This window comes from Microcaecilia unicolor, chromosome 2, assembly GCF_901765095.1.
Source record: "Microcaecilia unicolor chromosome 2, aMicUni1.1, whole genome shotgun sequence".
Lineage (NCBI taxonomy): Eukaryota > Metazoa > Chordata > Amphibia > Gymnophiona > Siphonopidae > Microcaecilia > Microcaecilia unicolor.
The window spans coordinates 64,989,716-65,012,551 of NC_044032.1; the positions used below are offsets into that span (position 1 = coordinate 64,989,716).

At 42.9% G+C, this 22,836-nt stretch overlaps 1 protein-coding gene across 1 annotated transcript in view; it reads right to left on the bottom strand.

Moving 5' to 3' along the window:
* Positions 1-5,999: 5,999 nt before the first annotated feature.
* The window catches only part of PDZD2 (PDZ domain containing 2), a 307,044-nt gene continuing 290,207 nt past the window's right edge, over positions 6,000-22,836 (bottom strand). Inside the window, exon 23 of the mRNA XM_030193000.1 lies at positions 6,000-7,232. Within this exon, the coding sequence (XP_030048860.1) occupies positions 7,066-7,232 (167 nt within the window). The 3' untranslated portion in view covers positions 6,000-7,065. The remainder of the gene's footprint in view (positions 7,233-22,836) is intronic.

Sequence of the window (22,836 nt, forward strand, 5' to 3'; positions counted from 1 at the left end):
TTGGACATCCAGGCAGCAATCTCATGTAAGCAGGCTGATACCTTTGCCTGGGTCGCTGCGGTGATGTCTGGTGTGGAGAGATACAGCTGGGTGTCATCAGCATAGAGATGATACTGGAAACCATGAGATGAGATCAGGGAGCCCAGGGAAGAGGTGTAGATTGAGAAGAGAAGGGGTCCAAGGACAGATCCCTGGGGAACACCAACAGATAGGGGGATGGGAGTGGAGGAAGATCCATGAGAATGAACTCTGAAGGTGCGGTGGGAGAGATAGGAGGAGAACCAGGAGAGGACAGAGCCCTGGAACCCAAATGAGGACAGGGTGGCAAGAAGTAATTCATGATTGACAGTGTCAAAAGCGGCGGATAGATCGAGGAGGATGAGGATGGAGCAGTGACCTCTGGATTTGGCAAGGAATAGGTCGTTACAGACTTTAGAGAGTGCCGTTTCTGTCGAGTGTAGAGGGCGAAAACCGGATTGAAGTGGATCGAGGATGGCATGAGAGGAGAGAAAATCAAGGCAGCGGCTGTGAACGGCACGCTCAAGTATTTTGGAGAGGAAGGGTAGGAGGCAGATGAGGCGGTAGTTGGAGGGACAGGTAGGGTCAAGTGATGGTTTTTTGAGGAGAGGTGTGACTACGGCGTGCTTGAAGGTGTCAGGGACAGTTGCAGTGGAGAGAGAGAGGTTGAGGATATGACAGATGGAGGGGGTGACAGTATGAGAGATGATGTTAAGTAAGTTGGTGGGGATGGGATCAGAAGAGCAGGTGGTGCATTTCGAGGAGGAAAGAAGGCGAGCGGTTTCCTCCTCGGTGATGACAGGAAAGGAGGAGAAAGAGGCCTGGGTTGGTTGGTTGAGGGAGAGGGTTGAAGGGTGAAGAGGAGGAGATGGCTTGGTAGAGAACTCAAGGTTGATCTTTTGCACCTTGTCGCAGAAATAATCAGCCAGTGATTGAGGAGAGAGCGAGGGGGGTGGGAGCGGAGGGCACTTTGAGGAGGGAGTTAAGGGTGGCGAAGAGACGACGGGGGTTGGAGCTGAGAGAATTGGTCAGTTGGGTGTAATAGTCCTGTTTGGCAAGGAATAGGGAGGACAGGAAGGAGGATAGCATGAATTTGTAGTGGAGGAAGTCTGAAAGGGTGCGAGATTTCCTCCAGAGGCGTTCAGCAGATCGGCGCAGGAGCGAAGGTAACGGATGCAAGGGGTCAGCCAAGGCTGGGGATTAGTACGCTTAGTGGGACGGGAGGTGGATGGTGCGAGGGTGTCCAGAGCAGAGGAGAGAGTGGCATTGTAAGCGGAGACAGCCTTGTCGACAGACTCAGAGGACATGATGGAGGGGAGGAGATTAGAAATACTAGAGGATAGGGTGGGAGGGTCAATAGCCTGGAGATTCCTGGAGGTAGTGGTTAAGGTTGGATGGGGCTGAGGGGGGTGGGTGAAGAAGTGTGAAGGTGATTAGGTGATGATCGGAGAGAGGAAGGGCTGAAGCGAGGAAATTGGAGGGAGAGCCGGAAGAGGAGAGGACGGAGGGAGAGCCGGCACTTATCAGCAATCTTAGGATTCAGTCTAGCTCTGCAGTCCTTCCTGCAATCGGAGATGTGCTGATAGTGGGAATGTAAAGACATGGGGGAAGCCACTGCTTGCCCTGGGATTGGTAGCATGGAATGCTGCTACTATTTGGGTTTCTATACTAAAGTGAAAGGGCAAACAAAAATGTATGTACATACATACTCTCCTTTAATTTAAGTCAATAAATATTGGAGAGAAATGTAAACAACTGTAGCAGACTCCCAAAAGAAATAAATTACAGACATTTTTTTTTATTAAATGTACCAAGAAGGCAAGTTGGCATCAGACTTATAGAAGAACAAGCTGTAAGACCTTTTGTAGCACTCAGCTATTTCTGGGCACAGCTGATGTGAAAACGTCAATCATTTGCCAACATGTCTCTCTCAATCATTTTTTAACTTTTTATTAAATACACAACAAAAATAATAATATCCAAAAATATATAGCAAAAACGTGACTACTTATAGTCTTTGAGCAAGACTTAAATTCAGTTATGAAATTGTATTTTAAAAATGCTCAAAAACTATTTCTAGGGGCACGAGTTTGGATATATCCAGATGCTACGAGGTCAACCCAGGATAAACGGAGAAAATTTCTAGTACTGAGAGAAGAAGTTAAGACATTGGGAGCCAGTTTTTTGCTGGCTTACCCGTGCAAATGCCTGATAAAGTACTTGGACAATAAGTATATTTTCTATGAACCGGAACAATTGAAGAGATTTATCGATTTAAAGAAAATTGCCAAATGACTTTTGGGGTTGAGGGTAGAGTTGTAGTTCTAAATTACCTGTGGTTTCGTCCAGGTCCTAATTTCTAAAGTGAACAAATAAGCTGAAAGTTCTCCTCAACTTAATTGACTCCCCCCTTTGTTTCATTTTGTGGTCTAAGAATAGGAATATATTTTTCTTTAAAAGAGATGTTCTTCTTTTCCATTAATGTTATAATATCTCTGTATTACTTATGCAAGGTTATCTTGTATTAAAGTCTGAAATTATAAATTAAAAAAAAAGGTGACTACTTATCTTCAAAAGTGTCCACTGCATTGTGTGCTAGGCTAGCAACCAAACATAATACACCCAAATGCCTTTTTGAAGTAATAGCGTTTCGGTCAAAGTCCTCCATCTGGGGTTAATCACAAGCAGTCGCTAGGATTTCCAAAATTGCAGAACAGGGATAACCAGCAAAAAGTGTTCTACCCTCAGCTAGGTACTTGTGACCTGGATTGGCCACTGTTGGAAGTAGGATGCTGGGCTAGATGGACTATTGGTCTGACTCAGTATGGCTATTTTTACATGTGCAATGATTTACACCTGTTAGAGAGAAGGGGTGAGTGACTGCACCTATATTGTAGGTGTGATTTATGCCCCTTACCTTAGTCTCTTTTAAAGAAAAGTAGGCAACTATGTGTCTTTATCAATAGCGCTTAAGTAGAAGCATTCAAACCCTCTTATCCAAGGCACCTTATATAAGATAATTACCCTCTCTATGAATAATGTTAAAAAAGTATATACATTTGATAAACATCTGAAACTCTTGAAACGGGTTCACTAATCTAGAAGGTAGGTAGTACCAGCGTGCCCACAAATTTCTTTAATAATGGAGTAATTTTAAGAAATCTCAACCTCCACTTAGCTGTGTAAACCAGGCCCACCCACTTTGGGCTCAGGCCCACCCAGTAGCAGCACACCTATGCTGATTCCCTAGACCCACCAGCTGAAAACTACCAACTACTGTCCCTCCAGCATACCTTGTAAATAGCAGATGGCATGCAGGTGAGACAAGGAGAGACCAAATCACCTGTGAGACAGGGAGGGGTTCTTCTGCCCACCCATCTTGAGTCCAGGCCCACCCAAAGTTAGGTGTCTGGCTACGCCCCTGCACCAGGGCAGTAGTAAGGTAAGGGGAGGGGAAAATGTGACAGGGGGCAGAGCGAGGGTGTGAAAGGGGGCAGGGCAGGTGTGAAAGGGGGCGGGCAGGGTATGTGGTGGGGGCGGGCATGTCTTCCTTTTTGGGGGACAAAATATGGTAGCCCTATTGCTGTCCCCCTCCCTAAATGTGAAACCAGGAAGTAAAACCAGGCTCCATGTCAGCTCCCGGTATTTGGCCATTCTGAACCTAGCAGCAAGCAGGTCTTCATATATAAATTCTGAGCCTTCCTGAAAAAGAAAAGTACCTACTGTACCTATTAGGACACCTGCAAGCCTGAAGGTTATTGAAGTGGTGTACATTCAGGCACAGTAGGTATTTTTCAGGTCCTGGAGGGATCACATTTACAAAAAGAGAATTATGGTGGGGTTTGAACATGTCTCTTGCTTTACAGTCCACTACACTAACCATTAGGCTACTACTCTGTTCTGCAGGGACATCTGTGTGGCCATATTTTTGAAAATGATGCCAGGCAGATGTTTATGTCCCTGGCTTTTTGTCATTTAAAAGCTGGACATTTTACTTTGGAAAATGGCTATTCATTTCAGACATTTTCAGTGCAAAAACATCCATTTCACAGCCAAAAATGAACAGGAAATCTAGATGCAGTGGCATAGCCACAGGTGGGCCTCGGCTCAGGCCCACACAACAGTAGCACACGTTTAGCGGTAGCTGTTGGGGATCCCAAGCTCCACCAGCTGAAGACTTCCCCCTGATGGTAACAAAAACTCTGATCTCCATGATACTGGCAACTGCGCATGCTCAGTTTCAACGCATGCCTGCTGCAGACTGCCAAGGTAGACAGAACCATTTTCCTGCCAGCTGAGATATAGTTTTGATGTGTGTGTGTGGGGGGAGAGCAGTTGGTGCCCACCCACTTCTTGCCTAGGCCCACCCAAAATCTATTGTCTGGCTACGCCCGTCTAGATGTTTTTCTTGTTTGATTATGGCTGTGAGATGGATGGTTTGTTTGAATGTTATAAGCAGGACTTTTATATTGGACTTAAGATTTTTTTTTTCAAATGCCCTTCTACGGTTCTCTGGAAGGAGTGTAAGTAAAATACGAGGATACTTTTCACAAATACGAGGATACTTTTCACAAGTACACAGTTACCCAGCTAAATTATTTCCAAAGGTTACTCATGAGTCCATCTCCTTTCACGTTCATCCTATGCCCTCTGGTTCCAGAGCTTCCTTTCAATTGACAAGGCCTGCCTCCTGTGCATTTATGCCACAAAGGTATTTATGAAATGGCTCTCCCTGTCCTGCATGGCACCGAACTTTCTACAAAATACTAGTGTTCTTTTAAACACACAGACGTAAATGTCCATCTTCCTACCTAAATGACCTGTATAAATTTGACCTCTGTGTTTTAAGAAGTGTGTTTATGAAAGAAAGAGAGAAAAATATACATAGTAATATAACAGAGGAAGACAGAGAGACAAACCTGCTTATTTTCGAAGGAGAAGGGCGGCCATCTCCTAATGGCGGCCAAGTCGGTATAATCGAAAGCCAATTTTGGCCACCCTCAACTGCTTTCCATCGCAGGGCCGGCCAAATTTCAAGAGGGCGTGCCGGCAGTGTACCGAAGGCGGGACGGGGCGTGGTTAACAGATGGCCAGCCTCGGCCGATAATGGAAAAAAGAAGGCCGGCCCTGACGAGCATTTGGTCGACTTTACTTGGTCCATTTATTTTCAGGACCAAGCCTCAAAGAGGTGCCCGAACTGACCAGATGACCACTGCAGGGAATCGGGGATGACTTCCCCGTACTCCCCCAGTGGTCACCAACCCCCTTGCACCCTAAAAAAAAAAATTTAGAAACATTTTTGCCAGCCTCAAATGTCATACCCAGCTCCATGACAGCAGTATGCTGGTCCCTGGAGCAGTTTTAGTGGGCACTGCAGTGCACTTCAGGCAGCCAGACCCAGGCCCGCCCACCCACCCCTACCTGTTACACTTGTGGTGGTAAATGGGAACCCTCCAAGACCCACCCAAAACCCACTGAACCCACATATAGGTAGCGCTATAGAAATGATTTATAGTAGTAGTAGTAATATAGGTGCCCCCCTTCACCCATAAGGGCTATGGTAGTGGTGTACAGTTGTGGGTAGTGGGATTTGGGGGGGATTTGGGGGTCTCATCACCCAAGGGAAGGGAATTATGTACCTGGGAGCAATTTATGAAGTCCACTGCACTGCCCCCTAGGGTGCCCGGTTGGTGTGAGGAGGACCAGTGCACTACAAATGCTGGCTCCTCCCATGACCAAATGGCTTGCATTTGGCCGGGTTTGAGATGGCCGGCCTCGGTTTCCATTATCGGCGAAAACCAATGCCAGCCATCTCTAAGGGCGGCCATCTCTGGGGTCAACCCAAATGTTGAGATTTGGCCGGCCCCGACCGTATTATCGAAACGAAAGATGGCTGCCCATCTTGTTTCGATAATACGGTTGGGGACGCCTCTTTACAGTGCTGGCCTTAGAGATGGGTGCCGCCGTTCGATTATGCCCCTCAAAGTGACCCATCTGGCCTGCCCCGTATTCCTGTCCACACTCCAAAGGCATATACCAGATGTTAGCTGAAAGAGCTCAACTCCTTGTAGGACTTTACTCCTTAACCAAGTCAGTTTGTGTTTGATTCACCACTGGTTCTCTACCATCCTGGTAGACGATCATAAAAGATCTCTTAATTAATTCAACACCGCATCCTAGGCCCAAACCCATCAGCATCCCATATATTACCTCCATGTTTTACAATAATCTAGAAGATAGTTATCAAACTAGTGAGACTTTTGCATGAAAATGTGGTCTTAAAAATTACCAGAAGCGTTCAGATTGGCAGGTGTTGCTGAAGTTATTCTCCACATCTTCGCATGTTCTTGGATCATCACCACTATCAGGACAAAAACACAGATTTCACTCTAACACAGGCTGCAGAAGGGTCCCTTTTGCCAAGGCAAAATAACCCTTAATAAACCATATTCATTGGTTGCAGGAGCCATGTTGCGAGAAGTCCCACTGATGTTTTGCCCATCTTGATCCACGATTGTGATTAGGGATGAAAATTTTCAACTCCGGGTTTCTATCACAACATAGAAAAAAGTTCTCTTACCAACCAAGTGAATTTGATCTGTGTAATACTGATATTTTGATTTTGAAATTATGATCCCAAATTACAATTTCCCTCGATGATTGCTCTGGCGCATCAAACATGGAGCTCTCCTGTACCACAGTCTGGGATTTACTTTTGAAGATACAAACATGCACCACCAAAGTAGTCAAATCCAAAACATTTTAAGTTAAATATTCTTAAAACCATTGGAATATTGTTCTTTTACACTGGGTAGCAGGATCATCAGACAAGGTGGGTAAGGTGGGTTGCTACCGCAGAGGTACAAATTACATGAGGTCCTTTGTGATCCAAAGTTTCCTTGCAACAGAAGCATCTCTGTCCAGCACTAAACTCAGCTCATAAAAATAAATGCAATTTCAGCCTATGGCAATAAAAAGGCAGGTTCAAAAACTGCTTCTCAAAAGCTGCTGCTTAATGGCCAGCAGCAGGAAAAATTACACGTCATTTCAAACAGCAGTTCGGTGTTTCCGGATCAACAACTGAACTGGTCCCTCCGGGACAGATTTGATAATATTCCAGGCATCATAGTGCATAAGGCCTAGCAAAGGCTTTCCTCCAATGGCAAGAATTTCATCCCCAGCTTCTATTGTCCCAGCATGTTCTGCGGCACCACCTGAAGGTAAAACAGTTAACAGGAAATATTTAAAAAGCAGCACAGCATACAAATCAACACAGGAATATTACTGTACAGATACTGTAAGTCTATTGTACCCTGGTGACATTTATTTAAAAAAATATTAAGGCAGACCTTGTAAGAAACACAGTCTTTATTAATAGATTAAAAGCTCCCAGAATTTCAACATAAAATGCCCGACATGGCCATGTTTCGCCAGTATAAAAACGGCTACGTCGGGGCAGTAGGTCACCAGCTGATGTAAAATTCAAAAATCAGCCTGGCTGGTGCAGCTGTTAAAAAATAGCAAGCAAGATTCTGGGATCAGCCTCTCATAAAGATGCTGTGAATACAGCTATGTTTTAACAGCAGCACCAGCCAGGCTCATTTTGGAATTTTACATCAGCTGGTGACCTACTGCCCCTGACGTAGCCGTTTTTATACTGGTGAAACATGGCCATGTCGGGCATTTTATGTTGAAATTCTGGGAGCTTTTAAACTATTAATAAAGAGTGTGTTTCTTACAAGGTCTGCCTTGTTTTATCTTCCATATTGGATTTGGTGGATTGCCTGCCTTGCTGTTTTTTAACTTTTGAATACAAAAAATATTTACAATATCTTCCGTTCATCCTTCAGCAGGCTGATATTTGGCTCATGATGGTTCCTGTGTGCGTGTAAAATCTCTTACAACAGTAGTACTAGTAAAAATGTTTTAAATAATACAAGTAGCAGAAGTTTTTTAAACATTTCAAAGTTCCATCTACTCAGTCTTTCATGATAACCTTTTTTTAAATCATTTTTATTGAGTTTACAAGAAAATTTAAATCAATATAACATACAACAAAACCAAATGCATTACATATAGATAAATGTGACAATTTAAGTATAAATATAAAAATCTAATCGCTAGGAGTTGCTGATGTTTTGATGTAATGATCAAAAGGAGCCCAATGCTTCTTAAAAGTAGGTAATTGATGAAATTTAAAAGCTGCAGATTCTTCATAGTTTCTAATAGTACAAAGATGACTCCACCATTCACAAAAGTTCAAATGCAAATTATTTTTCCAATGAAATACTATAAGATGAGTGGCTAGAGCCATCATTAACCTTAATTTAGGGGTTCCCAAACTTATTCTGAGGGAACTCCAATATTTACCAATATTGCCCTGCGTAAAGAGATCTCCATTTCAGGTTTTTGTCTGCATGTTTTTTTGTAGTCCCCTATTTTGTATCAGATGAAGTTCCATATTCTGAGGTAAAGGATTCTACTAGCATAGAGGTGGGCAACCTCAGACCTTCAGGGCCGCAACCCAGTCGGGTTTTCAGGATTTCCCAATAAATATGCATGAGATTTATTTGCATGCATTGTCTCCATTGCATACAAATAGATCTCATATTCACAAATTCAGAGAACCATCGATCTGTGCTGGTACATATTTAATGTTTAAAAGTATGATGCCCAATTATGTGTTTTTGAATATCATTCTGGGAAGGATAATACTGGGGTAATCATGATTGCTGAGTTTACTTATTCATAGCCTGGGAAACTCCTAGTCGCCTCAACAGTAATTGAGACGGAGTGCAAGGCTGAAGATTTGCCTAGGGTAAATGCCTTTGTACCAGTCCTGTTTGCAAGCATCACAAAATTAAAATATATCATAACTTATTGCTAAATTGTTATTTATTTTGTAAACATTAAATACTTTTCTGTTCCAGAAATATTTTAGAATGTGTATAATTATATTGTATAATAGCATTTTCATTAAGTCATTTTGTACCAAATTTTTTGGGATTACGCAAGTTATAAAATGCTTATCATTGTGATTGTGCTGTAAGAACTTGAGGAAAGAGGCTTTCACAAACAGGGGGTGAAATCATAACAACAGTTCTTACAGTTCCACGTATTTCATTTTTTCCAGTAACTTCTTTACGGAATTGGCTGGCAATACCACAGCAGAATCACATGAAACAAAGTTAATTCTAATATGCTAACAAGATGTTGAAATCCACAAAGCTTTGAAAAGAGCTGATGCAAGCACATGACATCACCAAAAAAATACCTCATTTTTTTTATTTGTCTCCAATCTACACCTACACACACACACACACCTCCCCCTTCACTCACATCTTACAAACTCACAATGTAAGCACCCCTTTACTTTTAAAGAAGTGTGAGAATACAAGACAAAAATGTGTGAAGGCCAGTTATTTTTTTCATGGGAAAATGCTCGCATGAGCTCTGAAAAGAAGTTCAGCTGGCAGTGTTTGAAATATAAAACCAGGAGCTAGAATTACTAAAATATGCTAACACCATTAATGCACGTTACTGGTGACCAGTGAGCTCATTTTCAAAAGAGAAAAACGTCCAAAAAGTGGCATAAATCTGTGTTTGGACGTTTTTCTCACAAAAACATCCAAATTGATATTTGCAAAACCAATTTTTAGATGTTTTTCTATGAAGCCCATCAGAAGTGCGTTCAAATCACAAGGGGGTGTCAGGGGTATGTTAAGGACGGGAGCTGGGCATTTCCAACACTTGGATGTTTTTCAGCCATAATGGAACAAAACAAAATCATCCAGGACTAAAACTAAGATTTGTTTTTATAACGAATAAGGTACAAACCACTGGAGGGAATCAGGGATGACCTCCCCTTACTCCCCTCAGTGGTCACTCCCTCCAAAAATGTGATTTAAAACATTATTTGCCAGCCTCAGATGTTATAGCCAGGTTCATTAGAGAAGCATGCAGGTTCCTCAAGTAGTCTACAGGTGGGTGCAGTGCACTACAGACCGGTGGACCCAGACCCATACCTCCCCCCTACCTGTTACACTTGTGGAGGAAATTGTGAGCCCTCCAAAACTCGCTAGAAACCCACTGTACCCCCGTATAGGTGTTCCCTTCACCCATAAGGGCTACGGTAGTGGTGCACACTTAGGGGTATTGGTTTTTTGGGGAGCTCAGCAGAAAAGATAAGAGAGCAATGGTGAGATGTGTTCCTGGGAGCATTTTATGAAGTCCACTGCAGTGCCCCCTAGGGTACCCTATTACTTTCCTGGGAAGTCTACTAAAATTGCTGCTGGCTCCTCCTACATCCCAATGGCTTGATTTTCTGGTTTTTGCATTTGGACCTTTTTAAAAAAAAAAATGGGCCAAAAACCAAAATGTCCAAATCACAAAACAGTACTTTTGAAAATGATCTTCTTTCCTATTCAGATTTTGGGCGTTTTTTGCAAAGTGTCCAAAGTCAGAGTGAGACGTCATATCGAAAATGCCCCTCCATGTCCCACTGCATCAAATGGGACCTGCAGTAAAATAACTCACGTTAATGGCATTAGAGCACACTAATAGGGAAATGCACAATAGTAACTCTAGCTGTTTGTGAGTGTAAACCTTGATCGCTCTGTCACTTATTGACCCCCTAAGGCCCTTCGAGAACTACTCCATTCCCCAGTTTTGACATGTCTAGATTATTACTTTACCAACACAACTATATAAGTGCCAATTTGTTTATCTGCTTTTCATCTCATATACTTCTAATTATCATAAAGCTAAAAAACTCAATCATACCACTCCTACTCACTCAACACACATTCTTGACCATCTGTTCATTCAATTATTCATAAGTACATACATAAGTAATGCCATACTGGGAAAAGACCAAGGGTCCATCGAGCCCAGCATCCTGTCCACGACAGCGGCCAATCCAGGCCAAGGGCACCTGGCAAGCTTCCCAAACGTACAAACATTCTATACATGTTATTCCTGGAATTTTGGAGTTTTCCAAGTCCGTTTAGTAGCGGTTTATGGACTTGTCCTTTAGGAAACCGTCCAACCCCTTTTTAAACTCTGCTAAGTTAACCGCCTTCACCACTTTCTCCTGCAACGAATTCCAGAGTTTAATTACACGTTGGGTGAAGAAAACTTTTCTCCGATTTGTTTTAAATTTACTACACTGTAGTTTCATCGCATGCCCCCTAGTCCTAGTATTTTTGGAAAGCGTGAACAGACGCTTCACATCCACCTGTTCCACTCCACTCATTATTTTATATACCTCTATCATGTCTCCCCTTAGCCGTCTCTTCTCCAAGCTGTATAGCCCTAGCCTCCTTAGTCTTTCTTCATAGGGAAGTCGTCCCATCCCCGCTATCATTTTAGTCGCCCTTCGCTGCACCTTTTCCAATTCTACTATATCTTTCTTGAGATGCGGCGACCAGAATTGAACACAATACTCAAGGTGTGGTCGCACCATGGAGCGATACAACGGCATTATAACATCCTCACACCTGTTTTCCATACCTTTCCTGATAATACCCAACATTCTATTCGCTTTCTTAGCCACAGCAGCACACTGAGCAGAAGGTTTCAGTGTGTTATCGACGACGACACCCAGATCCCTTTCTTGGTCCGTAACTCCTAATGTGGAACCTTGCATGACGTAGCTATAATTCGGGTTCTTTTTTCCCACATGCATCACCTTGCACTTGCTCACATTAAACATCATCTGCCATTTAGCCGCCCAGTCTCCCAGTCTCGTAAGGTCCTCTTGTAATTTTTCACAATCCTGTCACGATTTAACGACTTTGAATAACTTTGTGTCATCAGCAAATTTAATTACCTCGCTAGTTACTCCCATCTCTAAATCATTTATAAATATATTAAAAAGCAGCGGTCCTAGCACGGACCCCTGAGGAACCCCACTAACTACCCTTCTCCATTGTGAATACTGCCCATTTAACCCCACTCTCTGTTTCCTATCCTTCAACCAGTTTTTAATCCACAATAGGACATTTCCTCCTATCCCATGACCCTCCAATTTCCTCTGTAGCCTTTCATGAGGTACCTTGTCAAACGCCTTTTGAAAATCCAGATACACAATATCAACCGACTCCCCTTTGTCCACATGTTTGTTCACTCCTTCAAAGAATTGAAGTAAATTGGTCAGGCAAGATTTCCCCACACAAAAGCCATGCTGACTTGGTCTCAGTAATCCATGTCCTCGGATGTGCTCTGTAATTTTGTTTTTGATAATAGCCTCTACCATTTTCCCCGGCACCGACGTCAGACTCACCTGTCTATAATTTCCCGGATCTCCCCTGGAGCCTTTTTTAAAAATGGGCGTTACATTGGCCACCCTCCAATCTTCCGGTACCACGCTCGATTTTAAGGATAAGTTTCATATCACTAGCAGTAGCTCCGCAAGCTCGTTTTTCAGTTCTATCAGTACTCTAGGATGAATACCATCCGGTCCAGGAGATTTGCTACTCTTCAGTTTGCCGAACTGCCCCATTACGTCCTCCAGGTTTACCGTGAAGTCAGTAAGTTTCTCCGACTCGTCCGCTTGAAATACCATTTCCGACACCGGTATCCCACCCAAATCTTCCTCGGTGAAGACCGAAGCAAAGAATTCATTCAGTCTCTCCGCTACGTCTTTGTCTTCCTTGATTGCCCCTTTTATCCCTCGGTCATCCAGCGGTCCAACCGATTCTTTTGCCGGCTTCCTGCTTTTAATATACCGGAAAAAATTTTTACTATGTTTTTTTGCCTCTAATGCTATCTTTTTTCATACTCCCTCTTGGCCTTCTTAATCTGCACCTTGCATTTGCTTTGACACTCCTTATGCTGTTTCTTGTTATTTTCAGACAGTTCCTTCTTCCATTTTCTGAAGGCGTTTCTTTTAGCCCTAATAGCTTCCTTCACCTCACTTTTCAACCAGGCCGGGTGTCTTTTGGATTTCCGTCTTTCTTTTCTAATTCGCGGAATATGTATGGCCTGGGCCTCCAGGATGGTATTTTTGAACAGCGTCCACGCCTGTTGTACAGTTTTTACTCTCTCAGTTGCCCCCCTAAGTTTTTTTTTTACCGTTCTTCTCATTTTATCATAGTCTCCTTTTTTAAAGTTAAATGCTAACGTATTTGACTTTCTGTGTACAGTTACTTCAAAGTTGATGTCAAAACTGATCATATTATGGTCACTGTTATCAAGCGGCCCCAGTACCATAACGTCCCTCACCAGATCATGCGCTCCACTAAGGACCAAGTCTAGAATTTTTCCTTCTCTCGTCGGCTCCTGCACCAGTTGCTCCATAAAGCTGTCCTTGATTTCATCAAGGAATTGTATCTCTGTAGCGTGTCCCGATGTTACATTTACCCAGTCTATATTTGGATAATTGAAGTCACCCATTATTATCACATTGCCCATTTTACTCATAAACAATTATCCAACTATTACATCTTCAATATTATATCATACTGGGTTGTACCAAACCGCTGTGAACAATGTTAAATCAAATACTTTTATATTTCTAAACCCTACCAAACATGAAATTGATACAAAATCACTGCTGTCTCTATTTGTGGCGTTATCACTTCTCGTTATTTGTCCATTTCCGTATGGACTAAAGTAAATGTGGGTATGAGAACTCAAAGATCCACTCGAACATATATATATCAAGTCCGTAAATTGATTTTTATGTGCCCTCTTCTGCTGTTCACCAATCACAGCTATTAAGGTAATCAACCTGCCAACAGACTTGTATGGTTCTTGTCTTATAAATATCCCATATCGCTTCTCTTGATCTTTACGACCGTACACGGTGCCGTGTTTCACTCTACAAGAGCGTCATCAGGGGTCTCTGGTCGCTCCTACCGAGCATCATCAGAAATCTGTGTAGTTGAAATGTAATTGTTATAAAATCTCTTTCAGTCATACACACATACATCCTTTTCATACTGGCCGAATTACCAGCGAGCCTGAACATTTAACTCATAAATTCTACTCAAAAAACAATTTTTACACAACTCTAATTCACTTTACTGACCTTAACGGGTGACTGGGACATCCAACATGAATGCTCTGCGAAGCAGGGCATTCACAAAAAAATGCCCACACATGCGCATAGCTGCATGCCGGGAAACTCCATTTAAATACCCTCGTCTATCACAGGCTTACCCATTCTATTTCTTTATTCAACCCATAGGGGGCCACAGTGTTCCACTGAAAGATCATACATTGCTCTTTTCTCATCAGTAACAGTGGAATATTGCCCCCCCCCCCCCCCCCTCGGTACAGAAATTGTTTGCAATACCACAAACTGCAAATCCTGTGTACAGTGACCTGAGTGTTGCCAATGGGAGACCAGAGGAGCCTCATCATGGAGCAAACGAATATTGCTTAAATGTTCTGCTATCCAGACTTTAACCTTGTGTGTGGTCTGGCTGATGTACCACAACCCACAGGGGCAGGTGATCCCATAAACTTGCTGTGTTGCAATCTGTACGATTCCTTAACTGGAACACTCGTCTTTGTGTATGTGGAATGCTCACATCCTTAATCTGCAAAACGTGTGTACAATATACACAATGCCCGCATCTATAATGCCCTCATCTTATATGCAGGAGATGAGAATGAGAGAGGGCATTATAGATGCGGGCATTGTGTATATGCTTCATACAGTTCCAGGGTTCTACTAGAGGGGCTTCCCTCTTTTGAATCCTCAAGTTACTTATATGCTCGGTTATTCGTTGCTTTATCTTCCTCGTTGTATAGCCTATATACCATTTTCCACACAGACTTACTGTACCATAGACTACTTGACATGATTCACAATCTGTGTTGGATAAAATCGTATAAGGTTTTCCCATTACAGGGTGTTGCACTTGCTGTGTTTGCCATATGTATTTACAATAGCCACACCGTAAACATGGTCTGTGTCCTCCTTCGGTTAAAGCAGTCATAAAGCAGTCATTTTACTATCATCTCTTGAACCCTGTTGTAATAGTTCCCCAGTATTTTTTGCTCTTGTATATGCAAATAACGGATCTTCTTTGAAATTGAGTAAAGATAATATCGACTAATGTTTTTTAATTATGTTTTTTACTTGTCCTGTACGGGAGGAATATGGCAACACACAAGTAAGCATATCCTGCTGATCTTTTTGTTTCATTTTCGGTTGTAGTAGCCATTGTTGATGTGTATTCAAAGCTCTTTTTTGTGCACCGACCCCTGAGGAACCCCACTGCTCACCATAGGAGCCAACTTTTCACAATTATTGGGGGTGCTAAGCCCAATGGAAATAACCCCTCCCTGGACACATACAAGGAATTTTCTCAATATTGGGGGTGCTCAAGCACCCACAGCACCCACAGAGTCGGCTCCAATGCTGCTCACCATCCTTTCCTCCGAGCGGATTCCATTTACCACCACCCTCTGCCACCTGTCGGTCAATCAGTTTTCTATCCAGTTCACCACTTTCGGTCCTAAGTTCAGCCTTTTCTGCTTATTCACGAGCCTTCTGTGGGGGACCGTATCAAAGGCTTTGCTGAAATCCAAGTAGATTACATCTAGTGCACGGCCTTCATCCATTTCTTTTGTCACCCAAAGAAGTCAATGAGATTCGTTTGGCAGGATTTTCCTTTGGTAAAGCCATGTTGCCTCAGGTCCTGTAACCTGTTCTCTTCTAGAAAGTTAACTATCCTTTCTTTCAGCAGTGACTCCATTACTTTTCCTACCACCGACGTGAGACTTACTGGTCTGTAGTTTCCCATGTCTTCCCTGTCTCCACTTTTGTGAAGAGGGACCACATCCGCTCGTCTCCAATCTCGCGGAACCTCTCCCGTCTCTAAAGATCTATTAAATAAATCTTTAAGAGGTCCTGCCAGGACCTCCCTGAGCTCCCTCAGTATCCTGGGATGTATCCCATCTGGCCCCATAGCTTTGTCCACCTTCAGATTCTCTAGCTGTTTATAAACTCTTTCTTCCGTAAACAGCGCAGTATCCACTTCATTCCCAAATATTCCTTCAGCAGCCAACCACGGTCCTTCTCCAGGATTTTCCTCCGTGAACAACGAAGAGAAGTAATTGTTTAGCACATTCGCTTTATCCTCCTCACTTTCCACATAATTATTCTCATTATCTTTCAGTCTCGCAATTCCATTCCTATCTTTTCTCCCCTCTCCAATACATCTGAAAAAGGTCTTGTCACCTCTCTACATCTTTAGCCATTTTTTCTTCCACTTGTGCTTTTGCTAGCCTATTTCCCTCGTCGCTTCTTTGAGTTTAATCCTATAATCTTTTCCGTGATCCTCTCATTACGTTCTTTTGTATTTCTTGAACAAAGCCTCATTTGCTCTTATTTTTTCAGCTACTTGGTTGGAAAACCATATAGGCTTCCTGTTTCTCTTAGTTTTTACTTTCCTTGCGTAAAGATCAGTCACCATATTTAAAGCAGCCTTCAGCTTTGACCACTGGTGTTCTACTTCTCCTACGCCTTCCCACTTCAACAGCTCCTTTTTCAGGTATTCCCCCATGTTATCAAAATCAGTACGTCTGAAATCCAGTACTTTGAGTTCTGTGCGTCCACACTGCACCTTCGCCCTTATATCAAACCATATGGTGTGATGATCACTATTGCATAGGTGGGCACCCACCCGGATATTAGAAACACTTCCTCCATTCGTGAGCACTAGATCCAGCATCGACCCTTCCCTCGTGGGTTCCATCACCATTTGTCTGTGCAAGGCACTTTGACAGGCATCCACAATCTCCTGACTTCTTTCTGATTCCGCAGACGGGACATTCCAATCCACATCAGACAAGTTGAAATCTCTCAACAGTAGCATCTCCCCTTTCACACCAATCTTTTGAATATCCTCTATCAGATCCTTGTCTAGCTTCTCTATTTGTGCCGGAGGTCTGTAGATGACCCCCGTGTGGCTACAGGTTCCATCTTCTCTTTCCAGGACAATCCATAAAGCTTCTTCCTTTCCCCAGGTGCCCCGCATTTCAGCCGCTCTGATATTGTCTCTCACATACAGCGTCACTCCTCCATCCGTTCGTCCCTCTCTAAAAAGATTATAGCCCGGTATAGTCACATCCCATTCATGGGAATCATTGAACCACGTCTCTGTAATAGCAACAATATCCAAGTTATCTTCAAACATCAGGGCTTGCAAGTCTTGAACCTTTTTACTTAGACTACAAGCATTTGTGCTCATTGCTTTCCATCTGCATAGAGAGTTTAGGTGGTTTTCTGTATTTAGATGACCTTTCCCTCTGCCATCAAATTTATTCTGGGGGTGACTTTCCGAATTCCCTTGTTTCCTTTTGTCACCTCCGCCTTCTAGTTTAAATGTCTAGAAACACACTGTCTGAATTTCTCCCCAAGGATCCCTTTTCCTGCCACCGAAAGATGTAGCCCATCATTATTGTACAGCCAGTTATTTTTCCACGTATTACCCCACGCCCCTATGTGACTAAAACCTTCTTCTTTACACCAAGACTCAAGCCACTTATTGAACTCCACTGTTTTGCATAGTCTTTCTTCTCCCTTCCCCCACATGGGAATTACTTCAGAAAAAGCCACAGTCCGAACCAAAGATTCTACTCCCTCCCCAAGCTTCTGGAACGCGCTCTGTGCTGTAAATTTGCTATTGTTGGCCAGGTCATTTGTCCCCAGGTGAATTACAACATCAATATTCGAAGCCTCACTCTCTTCTCGGATCACTTTCAGAATTTGGTCAGTACATCTGGCAGCTGAAGATCCTGGAAGGCATTTCATTAGGTTGGAACCCTTGAACTGTGTTCCTATGTTAATGCCTCTGATAATGGAGTCTCCGAGCAGTAAGAGTTTTCTGCTTTTCACCAATCTGTCATTTTTGTGGGGATGATTCTTGGGTTTTGCTATTTTCATAGCATATTTTCATATGTTTCATGAAACATATTAGTACCCAGTGCTTTTTTTGTAGGAAAAAAGGTACCGGTATTCATTATGGGTGGGGTCACCATCTATGACTCTGCCCCACATGGTAGCCACACCCCTTATATCAGCCGTGGCGCATATAAGCAGTATCATTAAAAATACTATACCAGTATAGGAGCAAAAAATAACTTGTGATTTTTTTCATTATAAATAATTTCTATAAGCTGTTACAGCTCTAGTATACCCAGTGCAAAATATGACAGCAGATGTAAATTCTCAAATTGGACATCTCCCAAATACTAAAATGAAAATAAAATTATTTTTTCTACATTTGTTGTCTGGTGACTGTTTTTCTGAACATGTTGGTCCCAGTCTCTGATTCTGAGGCTCTTTATCTGATCCCTTAACTCCGTTCCCAGGGCTTCCTTTCCATTTATTTTTTGCCCTACATCCATAGGTAAAAGCTGGGTTCTCTGCGGACTTGACTGGAGGAGGTATAGAGTGGATCCAGCTTTTGCCTATCATCCATGTGCAGATTTTCTCCTCTTTTCCCTCACCTTGTCAGTATGCATCTCCTTCCTCCCTCCATCACGTCCAGCATTTTTCCTCTCCTCCTCCATCAATGTCCAGCATTTCTCCTCTCTCCTCCCCTCCATCCATATTCATCTCACTTCTTCTCTCTTCCCTCCCCTCCATCCATGTCCAGCATTTCAATTCTCTCCTTCCCTCCATCTCCAAAATTTCTCCTCTCTCCCCTAAATCTATGTGCATCTCTGTCTTCCCTCCCCTCCATCCATGTCCAGTATTTCTCCTCTCTCCCTTCCCCTCCAACCGTGTGCATCTCTTTCCTTTCCTCCAGCATTTCTCATCTCTCCCCTCCATCCATGTGCATCTCCTTCCTGTCTTCCCTCCACTCCATCCATGTCCAGCATTTCTCCTGCCCTTCTCTCCATCCATCCATGTCCAGAAACTCTGCTCTCTCCCCTGCCCTCTCTTCCCATGTCCAGATTCTCCTCTGCCCTCCCATCTGTGGCCAATGATTATCCTCTCTCCCCTGCCCTCTCCTCCATGTCCAGCGATTCTCCTCTTCCCCTGCCCTCCATGTCCAGCAATTCTCCTCTGCCCTCCCCTTCCATCTATGTCCAGTGATTTCTCCTCTCTCCCCTGCCCTCCCCTCTATGTCCAGCGATTCTCCTTTGCCCCCTATCCTCCCCTCCATATCCAGTAACTCGCCCCAGGCCTCCACCTGCCCCCCCCTTTAAGCCCCTGTCGAGTTCCAGCACCCCAGCCCCACCTGCCCACCCTTAGCTTCCCAACAGCCCCCCCCCCCGTGATGCGTTTAAATCTTTTATTATTTTTTTTACATGAAGTCGCAGCGCCGGCATTAGTGAGAGGACCAGGCTCGCCTCCTCCTGCCTTCCCTTCATTCCCTTTCAGTGTCCCGCCTTCCTGTGACATAGTTTCCTGTTTCCGCGAGGGCGGGACATTGTAACGTCAATTTTTAAAAAAGGTTCCAGAGGAGATCCGGGAAATTATAGACCGGTGAGTCTGACGTCGGTGCCGGGCAAAATGGTAGAGACTATTATTAAGAACAAAATTACAGAGCATATTCAAAAGAATGGATTAATGAGACAAAGTCAATATGGATTTAGTGAAGGGAAATCTTGCCTCACCAATCTACTACATTTCTTTGAAGGGGTGAACAAACATGTGGATAAAGGTGAGCTGGTTGATGTGTATCTGGATTTTCAAAAGGCGTTTGACAAAGTACCTCATGAAAGACTCCAGAGGAAATTGGAGAGTCATGGAATAGGAGGTAGTGTTCTATTGTGGATTAAAAACTGGTTGAAAGATAGAAAACAGAGAATAGGGTTAAATGGTCAGTGTTCTCAATGGAGAAGGGTAGTTAGTGGGATTCCCCAGGGGTCTGTGCTCGGACCGCTGCTTTTTAACATATTTATAAATGGCCTAGAGATGTGAGTAACTAGTGAGGTAATTAAATTTGCTGATGACACAAAGTTATTCAAAGTCGTTAAATCACAGGAGGATTGTGAAAAATTACAAGAGGACCTTACGAGACTGGGCGTCTAAATGGCTGATGACATTTAATGTGAGCAAGTGCAAAGTGATGCATGTGGGAAACAGGAACCCGAATTATAGCTACGCCATGCAAGGTTCCACGTTAGGAGTCACGGACCAAGAAAGGGATCTAGGTGTCGTCGTTGATGATATGTTGAAACCTTCTGCTCAGTGTGCTGCTGCGGCTAAGAAAACAAATAGAATGTTAGGTATTATTAGGAAAGGAATGGAAAACAAAATGAGGATGTTATAATGCCTTTGTATCGCTCCATGGTGTGACTGCACCTCGAATATTGTGTTCAATTCTGGTCGCTGCGTCTCAAAAAAAGATATAGTGGAACTAGAAAAGGCGCAGAGAAGGGCGACGAAAATGATAACAGGGATGGGATGACTTCCCTATGAGGAAAGGCTAAAGCGGGTAGGGCTCTTCAGCTTGGAGAAAAGGCGGCTGAGGGGAGATATGATAGACGTCTATAAAATAATTTGTGGAGTGAAACGGGTAGATTTGAAGCATCCGTTTACGCTTTCCAAAAATACTAGAACTAGGGGGAATGCGATGAAGCTACAAAGCAGTAAATTTAAAATGAATCAGAGAAAATATTTCTTTACTCAACATGTAATTCAACTCTGGAATTTGTTGCCAGAAAATGTGGTAAAGGCGGTTAACTTAGCAGAGTTTTAAAAAGGTTTGGACTGCTTCCTAAAGGAAAAGTCCATAGACCATTATTAAATTGGACCTGGGGAAAATCTACTATTTCTGGGATAAGCAGCATAAAATGTTTTGCACTTTTTTTGGGATCTTGCCAGGTATTTGTGACCTGGATTGGCCACTGTTGGAAACAGGATGCTGGGCTTGATGGACCTTTGGTCTGTCCCAGTATGGCAATACTTATGTACTTATGTAGTATTGGTGATCCCTGTGGAACCCTGCACTCAGAGATCCAGGAAGCTGATGTTTGGTTGGACATCTTTACAATGCAGGATCTGGTCTTTAGGAAGCCATTGAACTATGTTGCCACTGCACTGCTGATTCCTATGTTATCGAGCAGTGTCATAGTGTGGTGTGGTTGAATGCACATGATATGTCAAATTGTAGTAGCAATACATTTTTTCCTTGGCATATTATGCTTCTGAATTTCGTTATCAGGGTGGTTATGACTCGTCTCAGTGCTGTGTTGTGGTCTGAAACCTGATTGGGATTTATGAAGAATTGAGAATTTTGTCAAGTATTCCATTAGTTGCTGTGTTACTAGACCTTCCACCATTTTGGTCAGTAGTAGTATTGAAGCTACTGGTCTATAATTTGTGATATCATTGATCTTGCTGGTAGTGTTTTTGGGGATAGGTGTGAGTACTATGTTGCCTTTGTCTGCTGGAAATTGGCCTCTTTCAAACATGTATGTGATGTGCTTGGTGAGGTAATCGATGAACCAGTCTGGTGGGTTTTTCATCATGTACTTCGGGCATTTGTCAAGTAGGCAATATGCATGCACGCATTTTGTCAATAGCGTCTTTACTGTGTCTAGTTGGGGTGGTTTTAACGTGGTCCATAATCTGTATGTTATGATGTGGTTGTGTGATTCGGAGTCCTGTAGGTAGTCTATGATGTTTAGTTGTGCTTTTGCAAGGCTTGATCTTGTGTTTATTTTGTTTTTGAAGTATTGTGCAAGCTCGTCTGCAGTTGGTGGTGTTTCAGGTGTTGCCAATTTGTTCTGGGTTTTCAGTAGTTTGCTCATGAGTTTGAATATTTTCTTCATATTGGTCTGGTCGAAGTTCGTATATGTACTGTAGTGTTCTGCTTTCACTTTCTTTATGCTGTTTGTGCTCTTCTCCATATGGTTTTGTTTGTGTCTGTTTTGTTTCTGGCCCATACTCTATTGAGTTTCCTACAGGGACGTGGTTGTTTTGTGATTTTTGTTTTGAGTGGTGCTATTTTGTTTAGTGTGTTTTCACTTGTTTTGTCCTAGTTTCTCATGAAGTGTTTATCCTCGGGTGGTATGTCATTGAGTTCATTTATTTTTGTTGCCCAGAATGAGTGGTTGTCTACTTTTCCTCTGGTTGTGAATATGTATTAGGTTCTTGGCTCTCTTTTTTGCCACTGTCTTTCCATTGTACTGTGAAAGTGAGCTTGTTGTGGTCTCTTCATGGTACCTCTTCTCATGTGTGGTTTGTAAATATGTGGTTGTTATTTGTTGAGAGTCTGTGGGCTAGTATGTCTAATTGATGTCCTTTTGTGTGTGATGAGACTCCTTGTGTTGTTGTGAAGTTCCATTGCTTTGTAAAGTTCATTAGTGTTCTGGTGTTTATATCACCTATTTAATAGGACATTTGGGTGATTGGTGCAAATGTTTGATACAAAGTCCGTGAAATCATCTTGGGCATTTGTCCAGCTTCCTGGAGGGCAGTAGAATAAAGTGATGCATAGTTAGTGTTTTGTCTGTGATTTTGCATACCAGGATTTCGATAGTTGAGGAAGGAACTGCCAATAAAATGCTTGAAACTGCAGGGGAGGGGGGAGGAGTATGGAGGAAGAAATGGTGGTAACTGTGGCAGCAGGGGTGAAGGAGAGCCTTGAACAAAAACTGAGATCCCCATTTTTGGCTTTTTTTTTTGCCCCAAAATCTCAGTTTATATTCAAGTACACATAGAGGCATATTTTCAAAGCACTTTGGGAGGCTAAGTTCCATAGGTTTCTATGGAACTTTGGGAGGCTAAGTGCTTTGAAAATGAGCCTCATGGTAAGTCCAAAATCCCTTCCCTCCCCCTGTTATTTTTGAATCTACTCCCTGTGAGCTTCCTATCATAATTTCTCATTACAGTACTTATTA